The following is an 18,584-nucleotide window of genomic DNA, read 5'->3' as shown; positions in this document are numbered from 1 at the left end:
CACGCCCGGCAAGTATCTTCTGTTTAGAAAAACATGGTAATGCCACATATCTAAAACTAGAACAAGAATAACATCAGTGGAAGAGAATGGAAACAAGTAATCCCAGACATAAATACAAATATAATATTGAGGAAGCCAACATTTCAAATTGGTGTCGGGGTCAAGTACTATTTAGTCAGTGGTGCTGGGAAATCAGTTTCCAAATGGGACAACTATTGGGAGAATAGTCTCACTCAACATGAAACTGAGAGAATAAATGTTTAAAACCTCAAAAGAACTAAATACAGGTATATTATTTAGCCTTCAGTGTGGAAGAGGACATCCAAGCATGAAGGTATAAACCATTTACTATTTTTTTCCCCCCATTTTAGACGGAGTCTTGCTCTGTCGCCCAGGCTGGAGTGCAGTGGTGCAATCTCGGCTCACCGCAAGCTCCGCCTCCCAGGTTCACGCCATTCTTCTGCCTCAGCCTCCCTAGTAGGACTACAGGTGCCCACCACCATGTCCGGCTTTTTTTTTTTTTTTGGAATTTTAGTAGAGACGGAGTTTCACCATGTTAGCCAGGATGGTCTCTATCTCTTGCCCTGGTGATCCACCCGCCTCAGCCTCCCAAAATGCTGGGATTACAGGCGTGAGCCACCGCGCCCAGCCAAACCATTTACATTTTAAAAACTTTGGCCACATAAGAGTGAAATGGGCCAGGTGCAGTGGCTCACGAGGGTAATCCCAGCGCTTTGGAAGACTGAGGCAGGTGGATCACCTGAGGTCAGGAGTTTGAGACCAGCCTGGCCAACATGGCGAAACCCCTTCTCTACTAAAAATACAAAAATTAACTGGGTCTGGTGGCAAGTGCCTGTAATCCCAGCTACTCAGGAGGCTGAGGCGGGAGAATTGCTTGAACCCAGGAGGCAGAGGTTGCAGTGAGCTGAAATCACACCACCGCACTCCAGCCTGGATGACAGAGCTAGACTCCATCCCCCCCCCAAAAAAAAAAAAAACAAAAAACAGTGAAGTGTACTCAAAACCTGTAAACAAAATTGAAAGACTGGTAAAGAACTGGGAAAATATGTTTTGTACATATGATATATAAACTTCAAATGATGGGGGGATAGAGCCGAAGTTTTTTTTAAGAGGGAGCCTCACTCTTATTCCTGCTGGAGTGCATTGGTGTGATCTCAGCTCACTGCAACCTCCACCTCCCAGTTCAAGGGATTACCTCAGCCTCCCGAGTGGCTGGGATTACAGGCGTGCACCACCAGGCCTGGCTAATTTTTGTATTTTTTTGTAAAGACGGGGTTTCACCATGTTGGTCAGACTGGTCTTGAACTCCTGACCTCGTGATCTGCCCACCTCGGCCTCCCAAAGTGCTGGGATTACAGGCGTGAGTCACCATGCCTGGCCAGAGCTGAAGTTTTTAAATAGTGGGGTTGGGGGGTGTAAATCAGAAATTTTTAGAAAAGTACAGGTAATCAACAACAAAAAGCAAATGACTCAAAGCAGTTTGAGTAGTCAGGAGATAAATTTGTGTCAAAACAGTATTCCTTTTCTTACCTAGCATATTGGCAAAGATGAAGAAAAACAGCAAATTTTTAACAGATTCAAGAAAGATTGGCATTTCTTTTTTTTTTTTCTTTTGAGACAGAGTCTCGCCCTGTTGCCCAGGCTGGCGTGCAATGGCGTGATCTCGGCTTACCGCAGCCTCCGCCTCCGGGGTTCAAGCAGTTCTCCTGCCTCAGCCTCCCGAGTAGCTGGGACTACAGGCGCACGAGATTGGCACTTTTTAATTCACTGTTGATGGAAATGTATAAGTTTAAAAAACTTTCCTCTGCAATTTTTTTTTCTTTTCTTTTTGTTTTGTTTGGTTTGAGACAGAGTCTTCCTCTGTCACCCAGGCCAGAGTGCAGTGGCGCGATATCGGCTCACTGCAGCCTACATTTCCAGAGTTCAAGTGATTCTCCTGCCTCCGCCTCCCGAGTAGCTGTGATTACTGGCATCTGCCACCACAACCAGCTAGTTTTTTATATTTTTAGTTGAGATAGAGTTTCGTCATGTCGGCCAGGCTGGTCTCAAACTCCTGACCTCAAGTGATCCACCTGTCTCAGCCTCCCAAAGTGGTGGAATTACAGACATGAGCCGCTGCTCCCAGCCCCTCTGGAGTATCTTGATAGTATGTGGGTTTTTTGTTTTTCTCTCTTTTTTTTTAAGACGGAGTTTTTGGCCGGGCGCGGTGTCTCAAGCCTGTAATCCCAGCACTTTGGGAGGCCGAGACGGGCGGATCACGAGGTCAGGAGATCGAGACCATCCTGGCTAACACAGTGAAACCCCGTCTCTACTAAAAATACAAAAACTTAGCCGGGCGAGGTGGCAGGCGCCTGTAGTCCCAGCTACTCGGGAGGCTGAGGCAGGAGAATGGCGTGAACCCGGGAGGTAGAGCTTGCAGTGAGCTGAGATCCGGCCACTGCACTCCAGCAAGGGAAACAAAAAAAAAAAAAAAAATAAAAAAAAAAAAAAAAAAAAAAAAGACGGCGTTTCGCTCTTGTTCCCCAGGCTGGAGTGCGATGGGACAGTCTCGGCTCAGTGCAACCTCCGCCTCCCAAGTAGCTGTGATTACAGGCGCTTGCCACCACGCCCAGCTAATTTTTTGTATTTTTAGTAGAGGTGGGGTTTCACCATGTTTTCCAGACTTGTCTCGAACTCCTGACCTCAGGTGATCTGCCCGCCATGGCCTCCCAAAGTCCTGGGATTAGCAGCATGAGCCACCGCACCTGGCCTTTCTTTTTTCTTTTTAAGTATTAAAGATGTGCATACTCGGGCATGCGCAGTTTCTGTGGGAAAACATGTTCCTTAACTAAAAGGCAGCACACTTGCAACAAATGCTTTTTCCCTCAAACAGGGACACTTGAGATGGGAAGAAGGGCAGAGCTGAGGACAGGTCTGATCCTGTTCAACCTTACTAGGAACCTGTTTTCTGCACTTCCACAGCTCAGACAAGAACAGAACCTCTTCTGCTTGGGGGTGGGGCAGGGCTGTCTTGTCCAGAATGGCCTCATTCCTGGATTAGGAAGTATCCCTAAGTAGCAAAGTGTCTCAGATGTTTATAAAGTGACCGCTTGTGTAGTGCTCAGGGCATTGTTACTTCTGTAAAGTGCGTATCATTTGATCTCATGCTGTAAATGATTCTGTCTTCAGGGCGCAAACCAGAAGAAGAGGGTGTGGAAGATAACGGGCTGGAGGAAAACTCTGGGGATGGACAGGTATGTGCAGCCTTGCGAGTGAGTAGCGTGGTAGATGGACCAGTGGCAGTCACATGATGGTTCGGTCTGGTTGTGTCACAGGAGGATGTTGAGACCAGTCTGGAGAACTTGCAGGACATCGACATCATGGATATCAGTGTATTGGATGAAGCAGAGATTGATAATGGAAGCGTTGCAGATTGTGTCGAAGACGATGATGCTGATAACCTCCAGGAGTCCCTGTCGGATAGTAGAGAGCTAGTCGAGGGGGAAATGAAAGAGCTTCCGGAGCAGCTTCAGGAACATGCTGTAGGTAACCGGCAGTGTCTCTAGAATGTACCCTGAATGTATCAGTTCCACAATTAAAAAGAGATGATCCATTTCATATTGGGAAGTAAGTTGTTCTGTAATGCCAGTTCAGTAGAATAAGGGTCAGTTGGTTCAGATGATTCTGAACCAATTTGTTTTGTTGAAGAGTAATGTCTTACAACATACACACGTACTTGCCATCCATTTGCGGCATACAGTATGAGACGTTTTGAGGATAACCATTCCTACCCTTCCTGTTGCAGGACTTGGTCTGTGGTGTAATGGCCTAGGTACCTTGAAAACACTGAAATAGGAAGAGGTTAGAAGTTGGTGTTTTCCTGTTAAGAAGCAGTTGTTGAGCTGGGTGCCTTGATGCATTCCTGTAATTCAGTGACTCAGAAAACTGAGGCAGAAGGAGCAGCCCAGGGGTTCAAGGCTGTACTAAGCTATGATTGCGCAGTTGAACTCCAGCCTGGGTGGCAGAGTCTGACAGAAGCCTATTTCTTGCTTTTAAAAAAAAAAAAAAAGAACAACCACCACCAATTGATACCTATCTTAAGAGTTAACCTCTAATATTAACCTTGATATTGTTTTTAAACCTAAGCTTTTTTCCTGTTAAAAACATATCAGATGGATAGTAAGATTATAGTGGGTAATATTTCCTGAATACTACCTGCCAGGCATTGGCATTATGCTCTTTCCTTCTCTCTTTCTCTCTCTCTCTCTTTTTCTCTTTTTCTCTTTCTTTCTTTCTTTTTTTTTGACAGAGTTTTGCTCTTGTTGCCCAGGGTGGAGTACAGTGGCGCGATCTCCGCTCACTGCAACTTCTGCTCCCTGGGTTCAAGTGATTCACCTCCCGAGTGAGTAGCTGGGATTATAGGCGCCCACCACCAAGCCCAACTAATTTTCTTGTGTTTTTAGTAGAGACTGTTTTCTCCATGTTGGCCAGGCTGGTCTTGAACTCTTGACCTCAGGTGATCCGCCTGCCTCAGACTCCCAAAGTGCTGAGATTATAGGCGTGAGCCACCAAGCCCAGCTTGTGCCTTTTAATTCTTCTAATAGCAACATGAGGTACTGTTGTCCCCATTTTCAGTTGAGGAAATTGGGAAGGCAAGGACTAAAAAATCTCCAGATGACACACAGCTCGTAACAGAATAAGAACTAAGATCAGGCTAATTCCAGAGGCCATGTACTTAACTCATGTATGACATTGTCTTGGTGCCATTATTGATACTAATTTCATTTACCTGATGATTAATATTTTTCAGATAGAAAAGGTGATGCATATGAGAAGCCGTGGAGTGTCTCTGTGGAGCCCTTTATGTGTTGACTGGTGGGGGGCCCTGTTCTTGTCCTGGTCCTCAGGTCTTCCACAGTGAGCACTTCTGAAGCAGTCTTGGGGGACGGAAGCCTTGTTGTATGCCAGTCAGTCCACTTTTGCATTTCCTCAGAATGCTTTTACATTTCCTCTTGGAACTGATTCCAAGTATCCTTAGAGGTAGCAGATTGTCATATTTAAATGGAGGATTTGAGTCTGAGAAGTGGCTGACAGTTATTCTGATACAAGTAGGGTGTGCAATTTTTGGTGAGTCCCATTCACCAGCTTCTAAAAAGGAGTAGCAGAAACACTTGCACAGCAGCAGGAGTTACTCGCCCTTCCTAAATGGCTGCATCTTAAGGCTGTTTTTTTCCCTCCTAAGTAGAAAATAATACATTTTGTAACAAAAGCTGGAAACATCCTAAATGCCTGGAAGCAGTATAGTTTTAAGAGTTGAGGCCAGGTGCAGTGGCTTGGCTGGGCACGGTGGCTCACGCCTGTAATCCCAGCTACTCAGGAGGCTGAGGCAGGAGAATCATTTGAACCAGGGAGGCGGAGGTTGAAGTGAGCCAGGATTATGCCACTGTATTCCAGCCTGGGTGGCAGAGTGAGACTGTTTAAAAAAAAAAAAAGTTCAGATGAGATAGATTTTTGGAGATGGATCAATTTCTGTGTGTCCCTGGACAAACTCCTTAACCTCTGCTCCTCCCTTGCAAGAGGTTTTCAGAGGATTCAATGGATGGATGTTTATCATACACTTAAAGCAGAAGTCGTCAAGTTGGCTGTCACTTGGGGTTTTTTTGTTTTGTTTTGTTTTTGTTTTGGGTTTTGTTTTTGTTTTGCTTTTTTTCAAGACAGGGTCTCATCGTGTAAATGAAGTTTTCTGAGAACACAACCACACCTATTGATACTGTTGTCTATGGCTGCTTTTGTGCTTTAGTGTCAGAGAGTCTTGACTCATCTGTTCTGTAGTTCCTGAAGAATTTACGATGCAGCTCCAACAAACTGTTTCCCTGGCCTAGTGCAATGCCCAGCGTCTAAAAAGCACCATATAGTTAATTATGAAATGTACCACCACAAATAGAGTTCTTACTGCTGTGTAACCATCAAAATGAACTAAGCACATCTGTGTGAACTCAAAGATCTCCAAAAGAGAAGTGACGCTTGGGGAGGGTTCAGAATGATGTGCTGGCCCTCGTGCAGATGTCAGAGGGGAGATGGTCTTTGGCGCTTAAACACATGTGTAGCATATGTGATGACAGCTGCATGGCAGGAAGAAAAGAGTAGTGGAGAGTGGTTTTCAGTGAATGGGCTTTTGTACCTTTTGCATCTTTTGATCATGTGTATGTCTTTCCTAGTGAAGTAAAAGTGATAAAAAGAACATGCTGATTATAAAATATCTGAAAAAGTCTCCCCCTAAGTATATCTCAAACTTCATGGCTTTAGAGCAGATGGCCAAAATTGGTTTCAGTCACAAATTACCTGAACCCCCTTTCTTTGTTTGGGGAATCCTTTGCCTTATTGGGCAGAGCCTGCTTCTTAGAGTAAAAGCTATTCTTCCCCTGCAAGTAGGGCATAGGACATTGCCAGTCCCGAGCTCCTATCCCCACCCTCATGCTGAGAGATACTGTTCCACTGAGGGAGGTACCTACCCCAGGGGCAGCAGGCCCCACATCATCAGCATCCAGGTTGGGGGAGCAGCAGTGGCTGAAGGCTCCACTTCAGCAGGACTCTAGCCATTGCTCCTGGAAGAACAGCCCTCACCCTGTGCTCAGATCCACGTAGAGAGAGTATGCACTCATTTTCATCTCTTTTCTGCTTGATTTAGACTTTTTTCTTTGGTTTGCATCTTTAAAACCTACACAGATACCATTAGTATTAGTAGATTTCATAGTCTATGTGCAGGTGGACATTTACATACAACATTTCTTTAGCTACAATTATACTATAATGGTGTTTTGATTTCTGCCCTGGGTTTAAAATTTTGTTGTAAATTATTTTCATAGCTGTTCACTTTTCATTGTACAGATGTACCATTATGTTACGTTATTGCTGGTGTGATGAACTGTATTTTCTCCATTTATTTTACAGATAGAGGACAAAGAAACTATAAACAATTTAGATACTTCATCATCTGACTTCACTATATTACAGGTAAACTGTTGTATGTCTCAGTAATTTTAGAATGAAAAGTCAGACCACAATTTCTGGAAACCATTTCAGACACCATATGCCAATTCCGGCTAATCATCACCACAAAGGTTGTTTCCTTTGTCAGGATTGTTAGCGGATGTTTGCTTTCTGCTTTCCTCCAAATATAATGTACACATTGCCAGGGACTTAACTCTAGGCTTCGACGAGTGGCCTCCAAGCGCTGTGGCTTACCAGCAGTGATAAAAGACGTGTTTTGTGGCATTCTTGTTAATTTCATTGCTGGAGGTGAAAGGCAGCCTGTCTCATCTACTCTGGGTGGCATCCCCTGCAGAAAGACAATCTGATGAGACAGCAAGAGGGAATGGCTGCCTGGGAAAGATGAATAGGGCCCAGATGGGGATTGAGGGTTGACAGAGCCCTGCTGGGGAAGGTGGGGTCTCAGGGGTTCTGGTCTTGTCTTTGGGAAGTTTTTTTTTTTCTGAAATTGCCCAGATTTCTTTTAATGACTGTATCATCCTACCTGTTTCAATAGCATCTATGTAAATATTAAATCTTAGAACAGATGAGTTGAGAATTTCTAGGTATGATTTTTATATTTGTGGGTCTTGAGTTTCTTTTTTTCCCCAGCCTACATAGATATAAGTTGTTAGAACACACTTAGGTAGCTGTCTAATTCTTAGGAGAACTTTTTGTGGAGAAATGAAGATTGAGCTAGGTTTTGCCTGGCCTTTTTTTTCCCCTGCCTCTTCTTTTTAAATGTCATCTATGCTATTGTAATTAGAAATCACCTTTTGGAAAAGATCTCCATTTGCTTCTGCCAAGCAAGGGCAAGGGAGATATTGGAAAGCCAGAGCTCCAGCCTTGAGGAGGGCGCAAATCTCAAGAAAACGTGGTGAAACCCAGTTCGCTTTCAGAGCTGCTGTCTCTCCACCTGCGAATTGACACAGCCATTCCCGACTCAGAAAGGAGAGGAGGAGCCAGATCTTGTCACTTTTTCCCGTGGGTCTTTCTTGGTCACAGTCTCCTATATTAAAATGGGAAACCTACAGCTCTCCTAAACAAATAGGAATGTATTTGCTTCTCTTTAGAGAAAATGAGAGAGAATTATTCTGCCAACATTGATCATTTGCTTCAGTCGTATGGTCTGAATTCCCAGCGTGGGGTAGGGTACGTGGGGAAAATACTGATTAAAAATACGTGAAACCATGAGGAAAGTGTACAGTTTCACAGAGCATCCTGGAATGGCAGGGCAGTTCCCAGGGGAAGTTCTAATTCAGTCACATCTATTTATTGGGTATATGTGAAGCCCCTGTGATGTGTCAGATGTGGCATTAACTACCAGCATTACGCAGATGAATGAGAACGAAGGATGCTCCCCATGCTCGTAGGGCCTGGCCTGATGGTTAACAGTGCAGACTCACACTCATATGGCCTTTGCTCAGAGTCTGTCTCTGCTTCCCACCTGTTGTGTGTCCTTGGGCAAGTTAGTCTGTCTGGTCACAGTCTATTACTCTGTAAAAAGAAGAGTGCTACCATTAGGACCGACCTCCTGTGACCAATGACGAGTCTGTGTGTATGTAAGGTGCTTATATTTGTGCCTGGAACCTAATCAGTGCTCATCAGTGTTAACTGGAATTCCAGAGGAGTGTACCTTGTGTGCACAGGAAACATAAAGGCTGGGGGATCACATCATGTGGGAAAAACTCCTTTGCTTAGTGGGCATAGCTGGAGTTGGGTTAGAGGGAAATAGGGAAAGCCTTCCTGAAAGGAGATGCCACTGAGCTGGATACTGAGGGATGTGGATGACTTGGCTGGATGGGGCAGGGGAGGACTGGACCTGTCAGGGAGGGAGGTGGCATAGGGATTCATTGGCTGAAGGCTGAAGGCCACAGAGGGACATGTGCTTACTGTGGACACAAGATGCAGAGAGATGGAATGGGGGTAGTACAGCCAGATGCCACAATAGGCAAGGATAGCACCAGCCTGAGTGGGCAGCGCTTCCTGGGAAGAGTCTGAATGACTTCTAGAGCTGGCCTGGTGGGGACATTGATTGGAAGAGGAGATGAAGGAGGAAGTGTATTTACAGAGGTGTTCACGCTGGCACCACCATGCCAAGTAAGAGCAGGCGTCATACCATCTAGGCCCATATTCTCTCAGTCTTTTGAATATCAGAAAGTTATCATAGCTTCATTGAGTGAAAAAGTGACTGTTAATGTGCCATGCATTCCTCTAGATGCTAACAGTAGAAAAATGAAAACATTACTCCTTGAATTTGAGAGTTCAATCTAGAGGGTCAGGCACACTTGTGATGAGTGCCTCACCACAAAGTGAGACCAGTGCCAGGCCCCTGGAGAATGAACGGAGGGTGGGCTGAGTGAAGTGGAGCCATTCCTAGAACAAGCAGGTTCTCCACCTCTTGCATTTGTGAGTTTTCCTCCGTGTATTTTTAAATTCCCTCTTTAGTTATTCTGGGTTTTCATTTGAATAAACTGTAGGTGTCATTCATCTGGCACAGTCTTATTTATGTTTTTTCTTGCAGGAAATTGAAGAGCCATCCCTGGAGCCAGGTACTGTTAAATGAAAAACTTACCAGCGGGGGTTTGGAACCATTCTAGTTTTCCACCTTCTCTAATTTGAATTCTTTGATTTTTTAAAAGTTGCCTTCCTATAGTATACATTGTTCTAAAGGTTTACAATCCAAAACCTACCAGGATCATAGAGATTGGAAACCCAGCCATATCACCAGATCTGTGAAAGTGGCTCACTTCTCATTTTACAAAATGTATTGGTGAGATGAAAGTATCTCATGCTTTTTTGAATGTCAACAGCATTGAAGCATACATAGAAAGAGTTCCGGATGCCTCTCTTGAGAGCTAATACCTCTGCACCCACAAAACAGATCTTGTGATATTGGGCAGTAGCTTAATTTTGTGGTTTTTAATTGAGGCAGCTCAGGCAGTGGTAGGGAGATACATTTTAAAACATAAATTTGAGACATAACTGGATTCCAGAAGAGGAAGGAGTGTCTTCATGAGAATTCCAAACACTGTTCACTTTCTGGACTGCAAATATCTCAGAGCACGGATGGAAGAGATTCTGGTTTTCATGTTGGACTGTTCTGTTAAAAGAAATTCAAAGAAATTTGGAAATTGAGCTGTTCAGTGAATGGTGATACATTCAGTTAAGCAACTTGGACTTTGGAAGCTAAATTTGGAAGAGTCATATCTAAACGACGACAGAATGAAGACTGTCAAGAATCAGCCAGAAGGTTTTGGGGGTTAAATCTCTGGGATGCTTTTCTCTTCCGTGTAGCGTAGAGGCTTACCTAGAGGCGGTCACAGCGCAGGTAGTGTAACCAGTATAACTTTGTGTACCCGCGGGTTTTCCAATCTCTGTGTAGCTAGCAGTTCTCTTCGTGTTAGTGTGGCAGCCGTGCCAGTTCCACATTTGTGATTGCTTTATTTCCCTGGTAATTAAACCTTGTGCCATTCTATTCCTGTTAAATCCGTAGAAAATGAGAAAATACTCGACATTTTGGGGGAAACTTGTAAATCTGAGCCAGTAAAAGAAGAAAGTTCCGAGCTGGAGCAGCCATTTGCACAGGACACAAGTAGCGTGGGGCCAGACAGAAAGCTTGCGGAGGAAGAGGACCTATTTGACAGCGCCCATCCGGAAGAGGGTGATTTAGATTTGGCCAGCGAGTCAACAGCACACGCTCAGTCGAGCAAGGCAGACAGCCTGTTAGCGGTAGTGAAAAGGGAGCCCGCGGAGCAGCCAGGCGATGGCGAGAGGACGGACTGTGAGCCTGTAGGGCTAGAGCCGGCAGTTGAGCAGAGTAGTGCGGCCTCCGAGCTCGCGGAGGCCTCTAGCGAGGAGCTCGCGGAAGCAGCCACGGAAGCCGCAAGCCCAGAAGCCAGAGATAGCAAAGAAGACGGGAGGAAGTTTGATTTTGAAGCTTGTAATGAAGTCCCTCCGGCTCCTAAAGAGTCCTCAACCAGTGAGGGCGCTGATCAGAAAATGAGGTTTGTTTTTTCTCAGTTTTAGACCAGACGCTATCTCCTTTTCATTGGTCATTTAATGACACACATAAGCTATTTTTTTCTGCAATTGGCCAGCCAGACTGACGAAATTGTAGTTTTGCTTCTAAAGAATGTTTTGTTTCTCTTTGTGTATTTTACACTGATTACATAATCTTTTTTCTTTTCTCAACCTGTCATGGTTGTGTTCTTTAATTCTTCCTAATTACCTTTAGCCCAGCAGAATTAATTAACTCCTGTGGGTCTGAAATCTTATGGTTAGGTCAGATTTGCAATACAAGTTTGTCGGGGTATCATTTTTTCAGAGCTAAATTTCGGGTAGGTATGCAACCTCAGCACGAATTTTATGGTTTTGAGTTTGTTTCCTCCATGCTGCTTCCTTGCGGAGTGACATTGTCCTTTGTCTCTAGTTCTCCCGAAGATGACTCGGATACAAAAAGGCTTTCCAAAGAGGAAAAGGGTAGGTCACCTCAGCGACACCAGTCCCTTGGAGCATGTATGGCCTGGGCAGTGGCGGGTATTTGATTGTGGTTCCTGAGACTTTTGTGCAGTCTTTCTCCTCCTCTGCTGTTACCTCTATAGGTCCTGGGTTGTAGGAAGCATACCAGGTCCTAAGAGTTAGGCTGATTTGGTGCAGATCCTTGTGTTGGGAGCACATTCATCCTGTAACCTTCGTTTAATTCATTAACTGAGAAATAATTTTACCCTGCCAAATTTTTTCTTAATCAGTGTTCTACAGGAGTGAAAACATGGGATAGATACAAAGCTATAGGTGGAAAGAGAAACAGTGCATTGTTGACACCAAGTGTGGCTGTTTTGCTACACGGCCACTGCACACTGCACTTTCTGTAATTAAGCGATTGCTCACTTTGTTGTTGTTGTTGTTGTTGTTGTTGTTGAGACAGAGTCTCGTTCTGTTGCCCAGGCTGGAGTGCAGTGGCATGATCTGGGCTCACTGCAACCTCTGACTCCTGGGTTCAAGAGATTCTCCCACCTCAGCCTCCCAAGTAGCTGGGATTATTGGCGCTTGCCACCACACCCAGATAATTTTTTGTATTTTTAGTAGACACGGGGTTTCACCATGTTGGCCAGGCTGGTCTCGAACTCTTGACCTCGTGATTCCGCCACCTTGGTCTCTCAAAGTGCTGGGATTACAGGCGTGAGCCACCACGCCCGGCCCGCAATTGCTAACTTTCTTAGGAAACCTCAGGTGGTCCCGACAGCCCCACTCAGTATTGTGATAGGCCCTGTGGCAGTGCTGCTGGGCCTGGTGTTGCACTAGAGGGTCTTGGTGAGGACAGTGGTCAGGCCCACGGCCCCATGTGACTTTTAGTGCTGCCACTGCCTCAGGAAAAGTGGAAACCATGTCTGGTTTGGAAAGGTTGTCTCTAAGACTCAAGATCTTGTGGGTATTTGGGTTTTTACTATAACTTTCTTTTGAAATAGGTCGCAGCAGTTGTGGTAGAAATTTCTGGGTTAGTGGACTCTCTTCTACAACCAGAGCTACAGATTTGAAGAATCTTTTCAGCAAATATGGGAAGGTAAGTACCAGAGTTTTTCTGGAGAAGATACTTTGAAACCAGCGTTGGGTGGCCTTTACATGCAGGTCCTCTCCCCTCAGTGAGTTCTTTGAGAGATACTAGGAGCTTATACTTGCTGATGGTTGGGGAGGGTCTCCCCTCCATGGATAGAGGTGAAAGTGATGTGGAAGCTTCCAAAGCCCAGATCACTGCTGTATTTCCCCCCTTCTCTCCAAGCTTGTCCCCTTCCCTGTAATGACTTGTGGATCCATTTCTGTGTTCTCAGGACGTCGCACTCACGTGGGCTGCCAGGGTTGGCCGGCAGGGGTGCTGGTCAGCATGTCTGGGAGGCAGCAGTGTTCTTAGAACAGAGTTCATGATGCTGGAACTCAGAACAGGGACCCTGGAGTCTGATGATGGGGGTCCTGAGCATGGGTGTGTTGTGTCCATTGACTGAACCTCACCTCAGCAGCTGGGGGCTCTCAAAGTTGCTGCCTCAGTTCACCACTGGGGGCAATTCTAGCTGCCTCTTGTCTATAGCACCTGCCTTTCCTGAGCCCATGAAGGTGGGGCTGATGGCACCAGCCCCCTACCCACAGTGCCCAGCGCAGCCGCCTGGCCCTCCTCCCTGTGCTTTCTCACTCCCCTCCTCCCTGATGCTTCCCAGACCCGCCTCCCAAACAGCCTCATGCATCCAGGGCTCCTTGTCTCTCTCAGAGTCAGTTTCGGGGACAGCCAAAGGAAGGAGTCCAATCCTTTATGTTACACAGTGAGGGTTCAACACATTGCAATACAGAAAAGCAAGTGTTTTCCCTGATACTGGCTTCGAAGAACTTAAAAGAGGATAAAACAGACTGGGCGCGGTGGCTCACACCTGTAATTCCAGCACTTTGGGAGGCCGGGGTGGGTGGATCACAAAGTCAGGAGTTCGAGACCAGCCTGGCCAGTATGCTGAAACCCATCTCTACTAAAAATACAAAAATTAGCCGGGTGTGGTGGCGCATGCCTGTAATCCCAGCTACTCAGGATGCTGAGGCAGGATAATAGCTTGAACCCTGGAGGTGGAGGTTGCGGTGACTCAAGATCGCACCACTGCACTCTAGCCTGGGACAGAGCAAGACTCCATCTCAAAAAAAAAAAACACTAAATATGTCATTATTACAGACATAACTAAGGGCTTTCTGGGCCTCAGTGATACAAGGTGTGTGGCTGGCAACACCTGCGGCAAGTCTCCTCTGCTAGACCCCCTTTCCTGACTCCATGGCGGCCCCAGCGGGTGGGTATGCTCAGTGGGGAGGTGTCGCCCTGGAGACTACAGTGTCTTGAGCGCAGCAGGCCTGATGTGGGTTAAGTCAAGGACCAGGCCCCTCTGAGAATGTTCCCTGGGACTAGGATTCCATGTGGCATGATGAGCGTGATTACCAGCCATGGCCACTGGCTCCTGCGGGGCTTTCATGAGCCATGGTGTCTTCTGCCGTCAAAGGGCGACCGTAACTGCCGCCTGCTGTGGTTGAGGAACCAAGTACACTGGAAAGGATGCGTCTACAGGATCTGAAACACGTCACTGAGTTTTGTTACAGTCAGTGGTAGGGCGGATCTGAGTTCCAGAGCATGGCTCACACACAAACCTTTCCTTGCATCAGTCTGTGCCGAAGGGTTTTTTTGTTTTTTTTTTTTCCTTTTGCCCACATTACATCACTTCATAATTTACCACCTATGTCGCGTGACTGTATATTTGGAACATTTCTTCACAAGTTTTAGACCATATTAAAGGAACACTGGCAGAACCCTGTTTCATTTCCCTTTCGTCTGTTCCCCTACACTGCCCTCCTGGTCCCCTTGAGGAACTAGACGAGCGATTAGAACTGGCCAGAGGTCCTTGGAGGAACAACAGCGAAACAGAAGCATTAGTAGCATTGTCGTCCCCAGTCTAACACTTCTTGGACTCCCAATGAGCAGACTTCTCTGTGGGCTGTTCATATCCCCATGCCCCGCTCAGTGGGCCTCGTGTCTGAGTCGTATTTGCCTGCTTTCCTTTGAGGTGGTGGGCGCCAAGGTTGTGACAAATGCCCGGAGTCCTGGAGCTCGTTGTTACGGTTTTGTCACGATGTCTACAGCAGAAGAGGCCACAAAATGCATTAACCACCTGCACAAGACGGAGCTCCACGGAAAGATGATCTCCGTGGAGAAAGTGAGTGGCCGTTTTCTTCCCAGGATATAGCCCACATTAGGAAACGAGGTAATACTTGCACTTGGTTGTCGTTTTCAGGCCAAAAATGAACCTGTGGGAAAGAAAACCTCTGACAAAAGAGACAGTGACGGGAAAAAGGAGAAGTCGAGCAACAGTGACAGGTACCTCTCCTCCCTGGCTACATTAAAGGGGCAGGGTGTTTTACACAGAATCTCGCTCTGTCGCCCAGGCTGGTGTGCAGTGGGAAGATCTCCGCTTACTGAACCTCCGCCTCCCTGGCTCAACGGATTCTCGTGCCTCAGCCTCCTGATTTGATGGGATTATAGCCACGCCCATCTAATTTTTGCAGTTTTAGTAGAGACGGGGTTTTGCCATGTTGGCCAGGCTGGTCTGGAACTCCTGGTCTCATGTGATCCTCCCGCCTCATCCCCACAAAGTGCTGGGAATACAGACATGAGCCACCACGCCCAGCTAACACGTCTGTTTTTTATAGATCTGCAAACCTTAAGAGGGACGATAAATGTGACAGAAAAGATGATGCTAAGAAGGGTGAAGACGGAAGTGGAGAAAAGAGTAAGGACCAAGATGATCAGAAACCTGGCCCCTCAGAGCGATCTCGAGCCACAAAGTCAGGTGGGCAGCTGATGAGCCCAGGATTCTGTCTTGTTTCTGTGCCTGGTGGGGTTTGTTATTCTGCTGTCATTAGCTGGCAACCCAAACTGGATTCATGTTGCGGAGGGTTTTTCTCATCTGGGTGTTCATGGTCTTCCACTTACACTTTCCCTGTCTTTTCCGTAGGAAGTCGAGGGACCGAGCGGACTGTAGTAATGGATAAATCCAAAGGGGTGCCTGTGATTAGTGTAAAAACATCTGGGTCCAAAGAGAGAGTGAGTATTAATTTTCTAACTAAGCTGTTTTGTTCTTTTCAGTTTGTATTTGTGTGCATCTTAGGGAATTACTAAGCTTCATCTGAAAAAAGCTTTTATCTGCTGTTTCAAAAATGTAGAGATCTCAAACTTTTTTTTTTTTTTTTTTTTTTTTTTTTTTTTGAGGCGGAGTCTTCACTCTGTCGCCCAGGCTGGAGTGCAGTGGCGCGATCTCGGCTCACTGCAAGCTCCGCCTCCCGGGTCCGCGCCATTCTCCTGCCTCAGCCTCCCAAGTAGCTGGGACTACAGGCGCCCGCCACCGCGCCCGGCTAATTTTTTGTGTTTTAGTAGAGACGGGGTTTCACCGTGTTAGCCAGGATGGTCTCGATCTCCTGACCTCGTGATCCGCCCACCTCGGCCTCCCAAAGTGCAGGGATTACAGGCGTGAGCCACCGCGCCCGGCCTCAAACTATTTTTTTTGAGATAGAGTCTTGCTCTGTTGCCCAGACTAGAGTGCAGTGGTGCGATCTTGGCTCACTCCAACCTCCACCTCCCGGGCTCAAGCGATTCTCCTGCCTCATCCTCCGGAGTAGCTGAGATTACAAGCGCACGCCTTTTTTTTTTTTTTTTTTTTTTTTTTTAGTAGAAACAAAGTTTCGACATGTTGTCCAGGCTGGCCTCGAACTCCTCACCTCAGGTGATCCATCCGCCTTGGCCTCCCAAAGTGCTGGGATTACAGGCATGAGCCACTGCGCCTGGCCTCAAATTATTTTAAGAAATGCAGAAAATTTTCGTTTATCCTTACTTTATCCTTACTTTTGCTCTAATAACTGTTACTTATTTTCTAAAACTAACTTTAAAATTCACATATGGGAGCAGTTGGCTTTTCCCTGTGTGGCATTCCATGTTCCCTGTCTACCCCGAAAGTGTCGTCACCTCCCCATGATGCATTCCTACACCCAGCAGTGTGGGGCATGCCATGGTGACCTGGCCCGTCTCCAGCCTCCTTGACCCCTTCCTGTACTCTTGTCTTCTTGCTGGGCTGCAGTGTGAGTTGGGCATGGTGGCTCATGCCTGTAATCCCAGCAGTTTGGTAGGCTGAGCTGGGAGGATCACTTAAGCCCAGGAGTTGGAGACCAGTTTTGGCAACCTAGTGAGACCCCATCTTCACAAGAAATTTAAAAATTAGGCAGGCTTGATGGTATGCATCTGTGGTCCCAGCTACTCAGAAGGCTGAGGTGGGAGAATGCCACTTAAACCTGGGAGGTCAAGGCCGCGTTCATTCCACTGCATCCTAACTTGGGAGAGAGTGAGACCTCATCTCAAAAAAAAAAAACACCTATTATTTGCATGGTCTGTGCACACCAAGCCACCCTTACTGGTTAACTGTCAACTGGGGACACTCTGAGAGCCAACTTCCCAGTTGCCAGCCAAGGACAAGTCTTGCCAGCAGCCCCTCCTTAAGGAAGGGGAGGGACCTTGGACCTGCCGGGTCAACCCTCAGCTGCATGGAGGAGGAACCATTTCAGTTTGGTGAATGGAGCGGATTACTTGGGAGCTTTCAGTCTCTGTGTGCCAGTATTGTAATATGTCATAGCCTTTTATCCTTGTTCTATAAAACACTTTTGGAAAATGGAGAAAGGAAAGTGTGGGTTCTGGGGATAAAATGAGTAGGTATCTTAAAAATGTAGTCGGCACAAATAAGGTACTTGTCAAGTGTATCAGAAGTGCTTCATTTGGGAACTCATTATGTGTTTAATTATGAAGGAAAAAGCAAAATTAAGGAATTTATTTTTGAAGCAAAAGACATAAAAAAGTGGTATTTTGATCTTTTTTTTTTTTTTTTTTTGAGACGGAGTCTCGCTCTGTCGCCCAGGCTGGAGTGCAGTGGCGCGATCTCAGCTCACTGCAAGCTCCGCCTCCTGGGTGTACGCCATTCTCCTGCCACAGCCTCCCGAGTAGCTGGGACTACAGGCGCCCGCCACCTCGCCCGGCTAGTTTTTTTTTTTTTGTATTTTTTAGTAGAGACAGGGTTTCACTGTGTTAGCAGGATGGTCTCGATCTTCTGACCTCGCGATCCGCCCGTCTCGGCCTCCCAAAGTGCTGGGATTACAGGCTTGAGCCACCGCGCCCGGCCGGTTTTTTGATCTTATATGAAGTTTTTGGGGGCAATACTCATTTCCATTTTTTCTATATTAAATGTACTGTTAGATCACATTTTAGCATTGAATGTTGATGAAATTCTGTGTCTTTTAATTATGATAAGCAAAATGTAGGGCTTCTTTGGATTAAACAGCTCATTATCTGCTTTTCACTGAAAGTTATTAATCACGTAGGACTTCCATATCTCATGGTTAGGCATGGATATATATACCTGATTCTTCCTGTTCCCCTGTCACACCTACTTGAACTTTTTTCTTTTTTTTTTTTTGAGACGGAGTCTCGCTCTGTCGCCCAGGCTGGAGTGCAGTGGCCGGATCTCAGCTCACGCTCACTGCAAGCTCCACCTCCCGGGTTCACACCATTCTCCTGCCTCAGCCTCCCGAGTAGCTGGGACTACAGGTGCCCGCCACCTCACCCGGCTAGTTTTTTTTGTATTTTTTAGTAGAGACGGTTTTACCGTGTTAGCCAGGATGGTCTCGATTTCCTGACCTCGTGATCCGCCCTTCTCGGCCTCCCAAAGTGCTGGGATTACAGGCTTGAGCCACCACGCCTGGCTTGAACTTTTTTCATTTTTTTATTTTATTATTTATTTTTTATGTTTTTTTTTTTTTTTTTTTCCCAAGACGGTCTCGCTCTGTGGCCCAGGCTGGAGTACGGTGGCACGATCTCGGCTCACTGCAACCTCCACCCCCCGGGTTTTTTTTGTTGTTGTTGTTGTTTTTTCCAGGTTCATAATTTATTGTACAAATTGAATTATCACATGATGAGTTGACATTAGCTTCTCCAGGCATGG

The 18,584-nt window shown here is 46.2% G+C and overlaps 1 protein-coding gene and 1 long non-coding RNA gene across 6 annotated transcripts in view; one reads left to right on the top strand and one right to left on the bottom strand.

Annotated features, from left to right (window-relative positions):
- The window catches only part of SAFB (scaffold attachment factor B), a 46,255-nt gene that overhangs the window by 14,926 nt on the left and 12,745 nt on the right, over positions 1 to 18,584 (top strand). For 4 of the 5 annotated variants that reach the window (XM_003914720.5, XM_009193253.4, XM_009193254.4 and 1 more), the window contains exons 3-13: positions 3,190 to 3,254; positions 3,336 to 3,542; positions 6,952 to 7,014; positions 9,554 to 9,581; positions 10,526 to 11,036; positions 11,462 to 11,511; positions 12,498 to 12,592; positions 14,613 to 14,762; positions 14,841 to 14,923; positions 15,256 to 15,395; positions 15,561 to 15,649. In XM_003914720.5, coding sequence (XP_003914769.1) covers positions 3,190 to 3,254; positions 3,336 to 3,542; positions 6,952 to 7,014; positions 9,554 to 9,581; positions 10,526 to 11,036; positions 11,462 to 11,511; positions 12,498 to 12,592; positions 14,613 to 14,762; positions 14,841 to 14,923; positions 15,256 to 15,395; positions 15,561 to 15,649 — 1,481 coding nt within the window. The remainder of the gene's footprint in view (positions 1 to 3,189; positions 3,255 to 3,335; positions 3,543 to 6,951; positions 7,015 to 9,553; positions 9,582 to 10,525; positions 11,037 to 11,461; positions 11,512 to 12,497; positions 12,593 to 14,612; positions 14,763 to 14,840; positions 14,924 to 15,255; positions 15,396 to 15,560; positions 15,650 to 18,584) is intronic. The other variant, XM_017952112.3, reaches the window with a different exon arrangement.
- Positions 9,933 to 10,526, bottom strand: LOC110741880. The gene is made up of 2 exons (XR_002518862.2): positions 10,340 to 10,526; positions 9,933 to 10,132 (listed from the first exon to the last, which is right to left on the bottom strand). It is a non-coding gene; the product is annotated as an uncharacterized LOC110741880 (long non-coding RNA).

The sequence above is a fragment of the Papio anubis genome, chromosome 20 (genome assembly GCF_008728515.1).
Source record: "Papio anubis isolate 15944 chromosome 20, Panubis1.0, whole genome shotgun sequence".
Lineage (NCBI taxonomy): Eukaryota > Metazoa > Chordata > Mammalia > Primates > Cercopithecidae > Papio > Papio anubis.
This window is presented reverse-complemented; position numbering and strand designations above follow the sequence as displayed.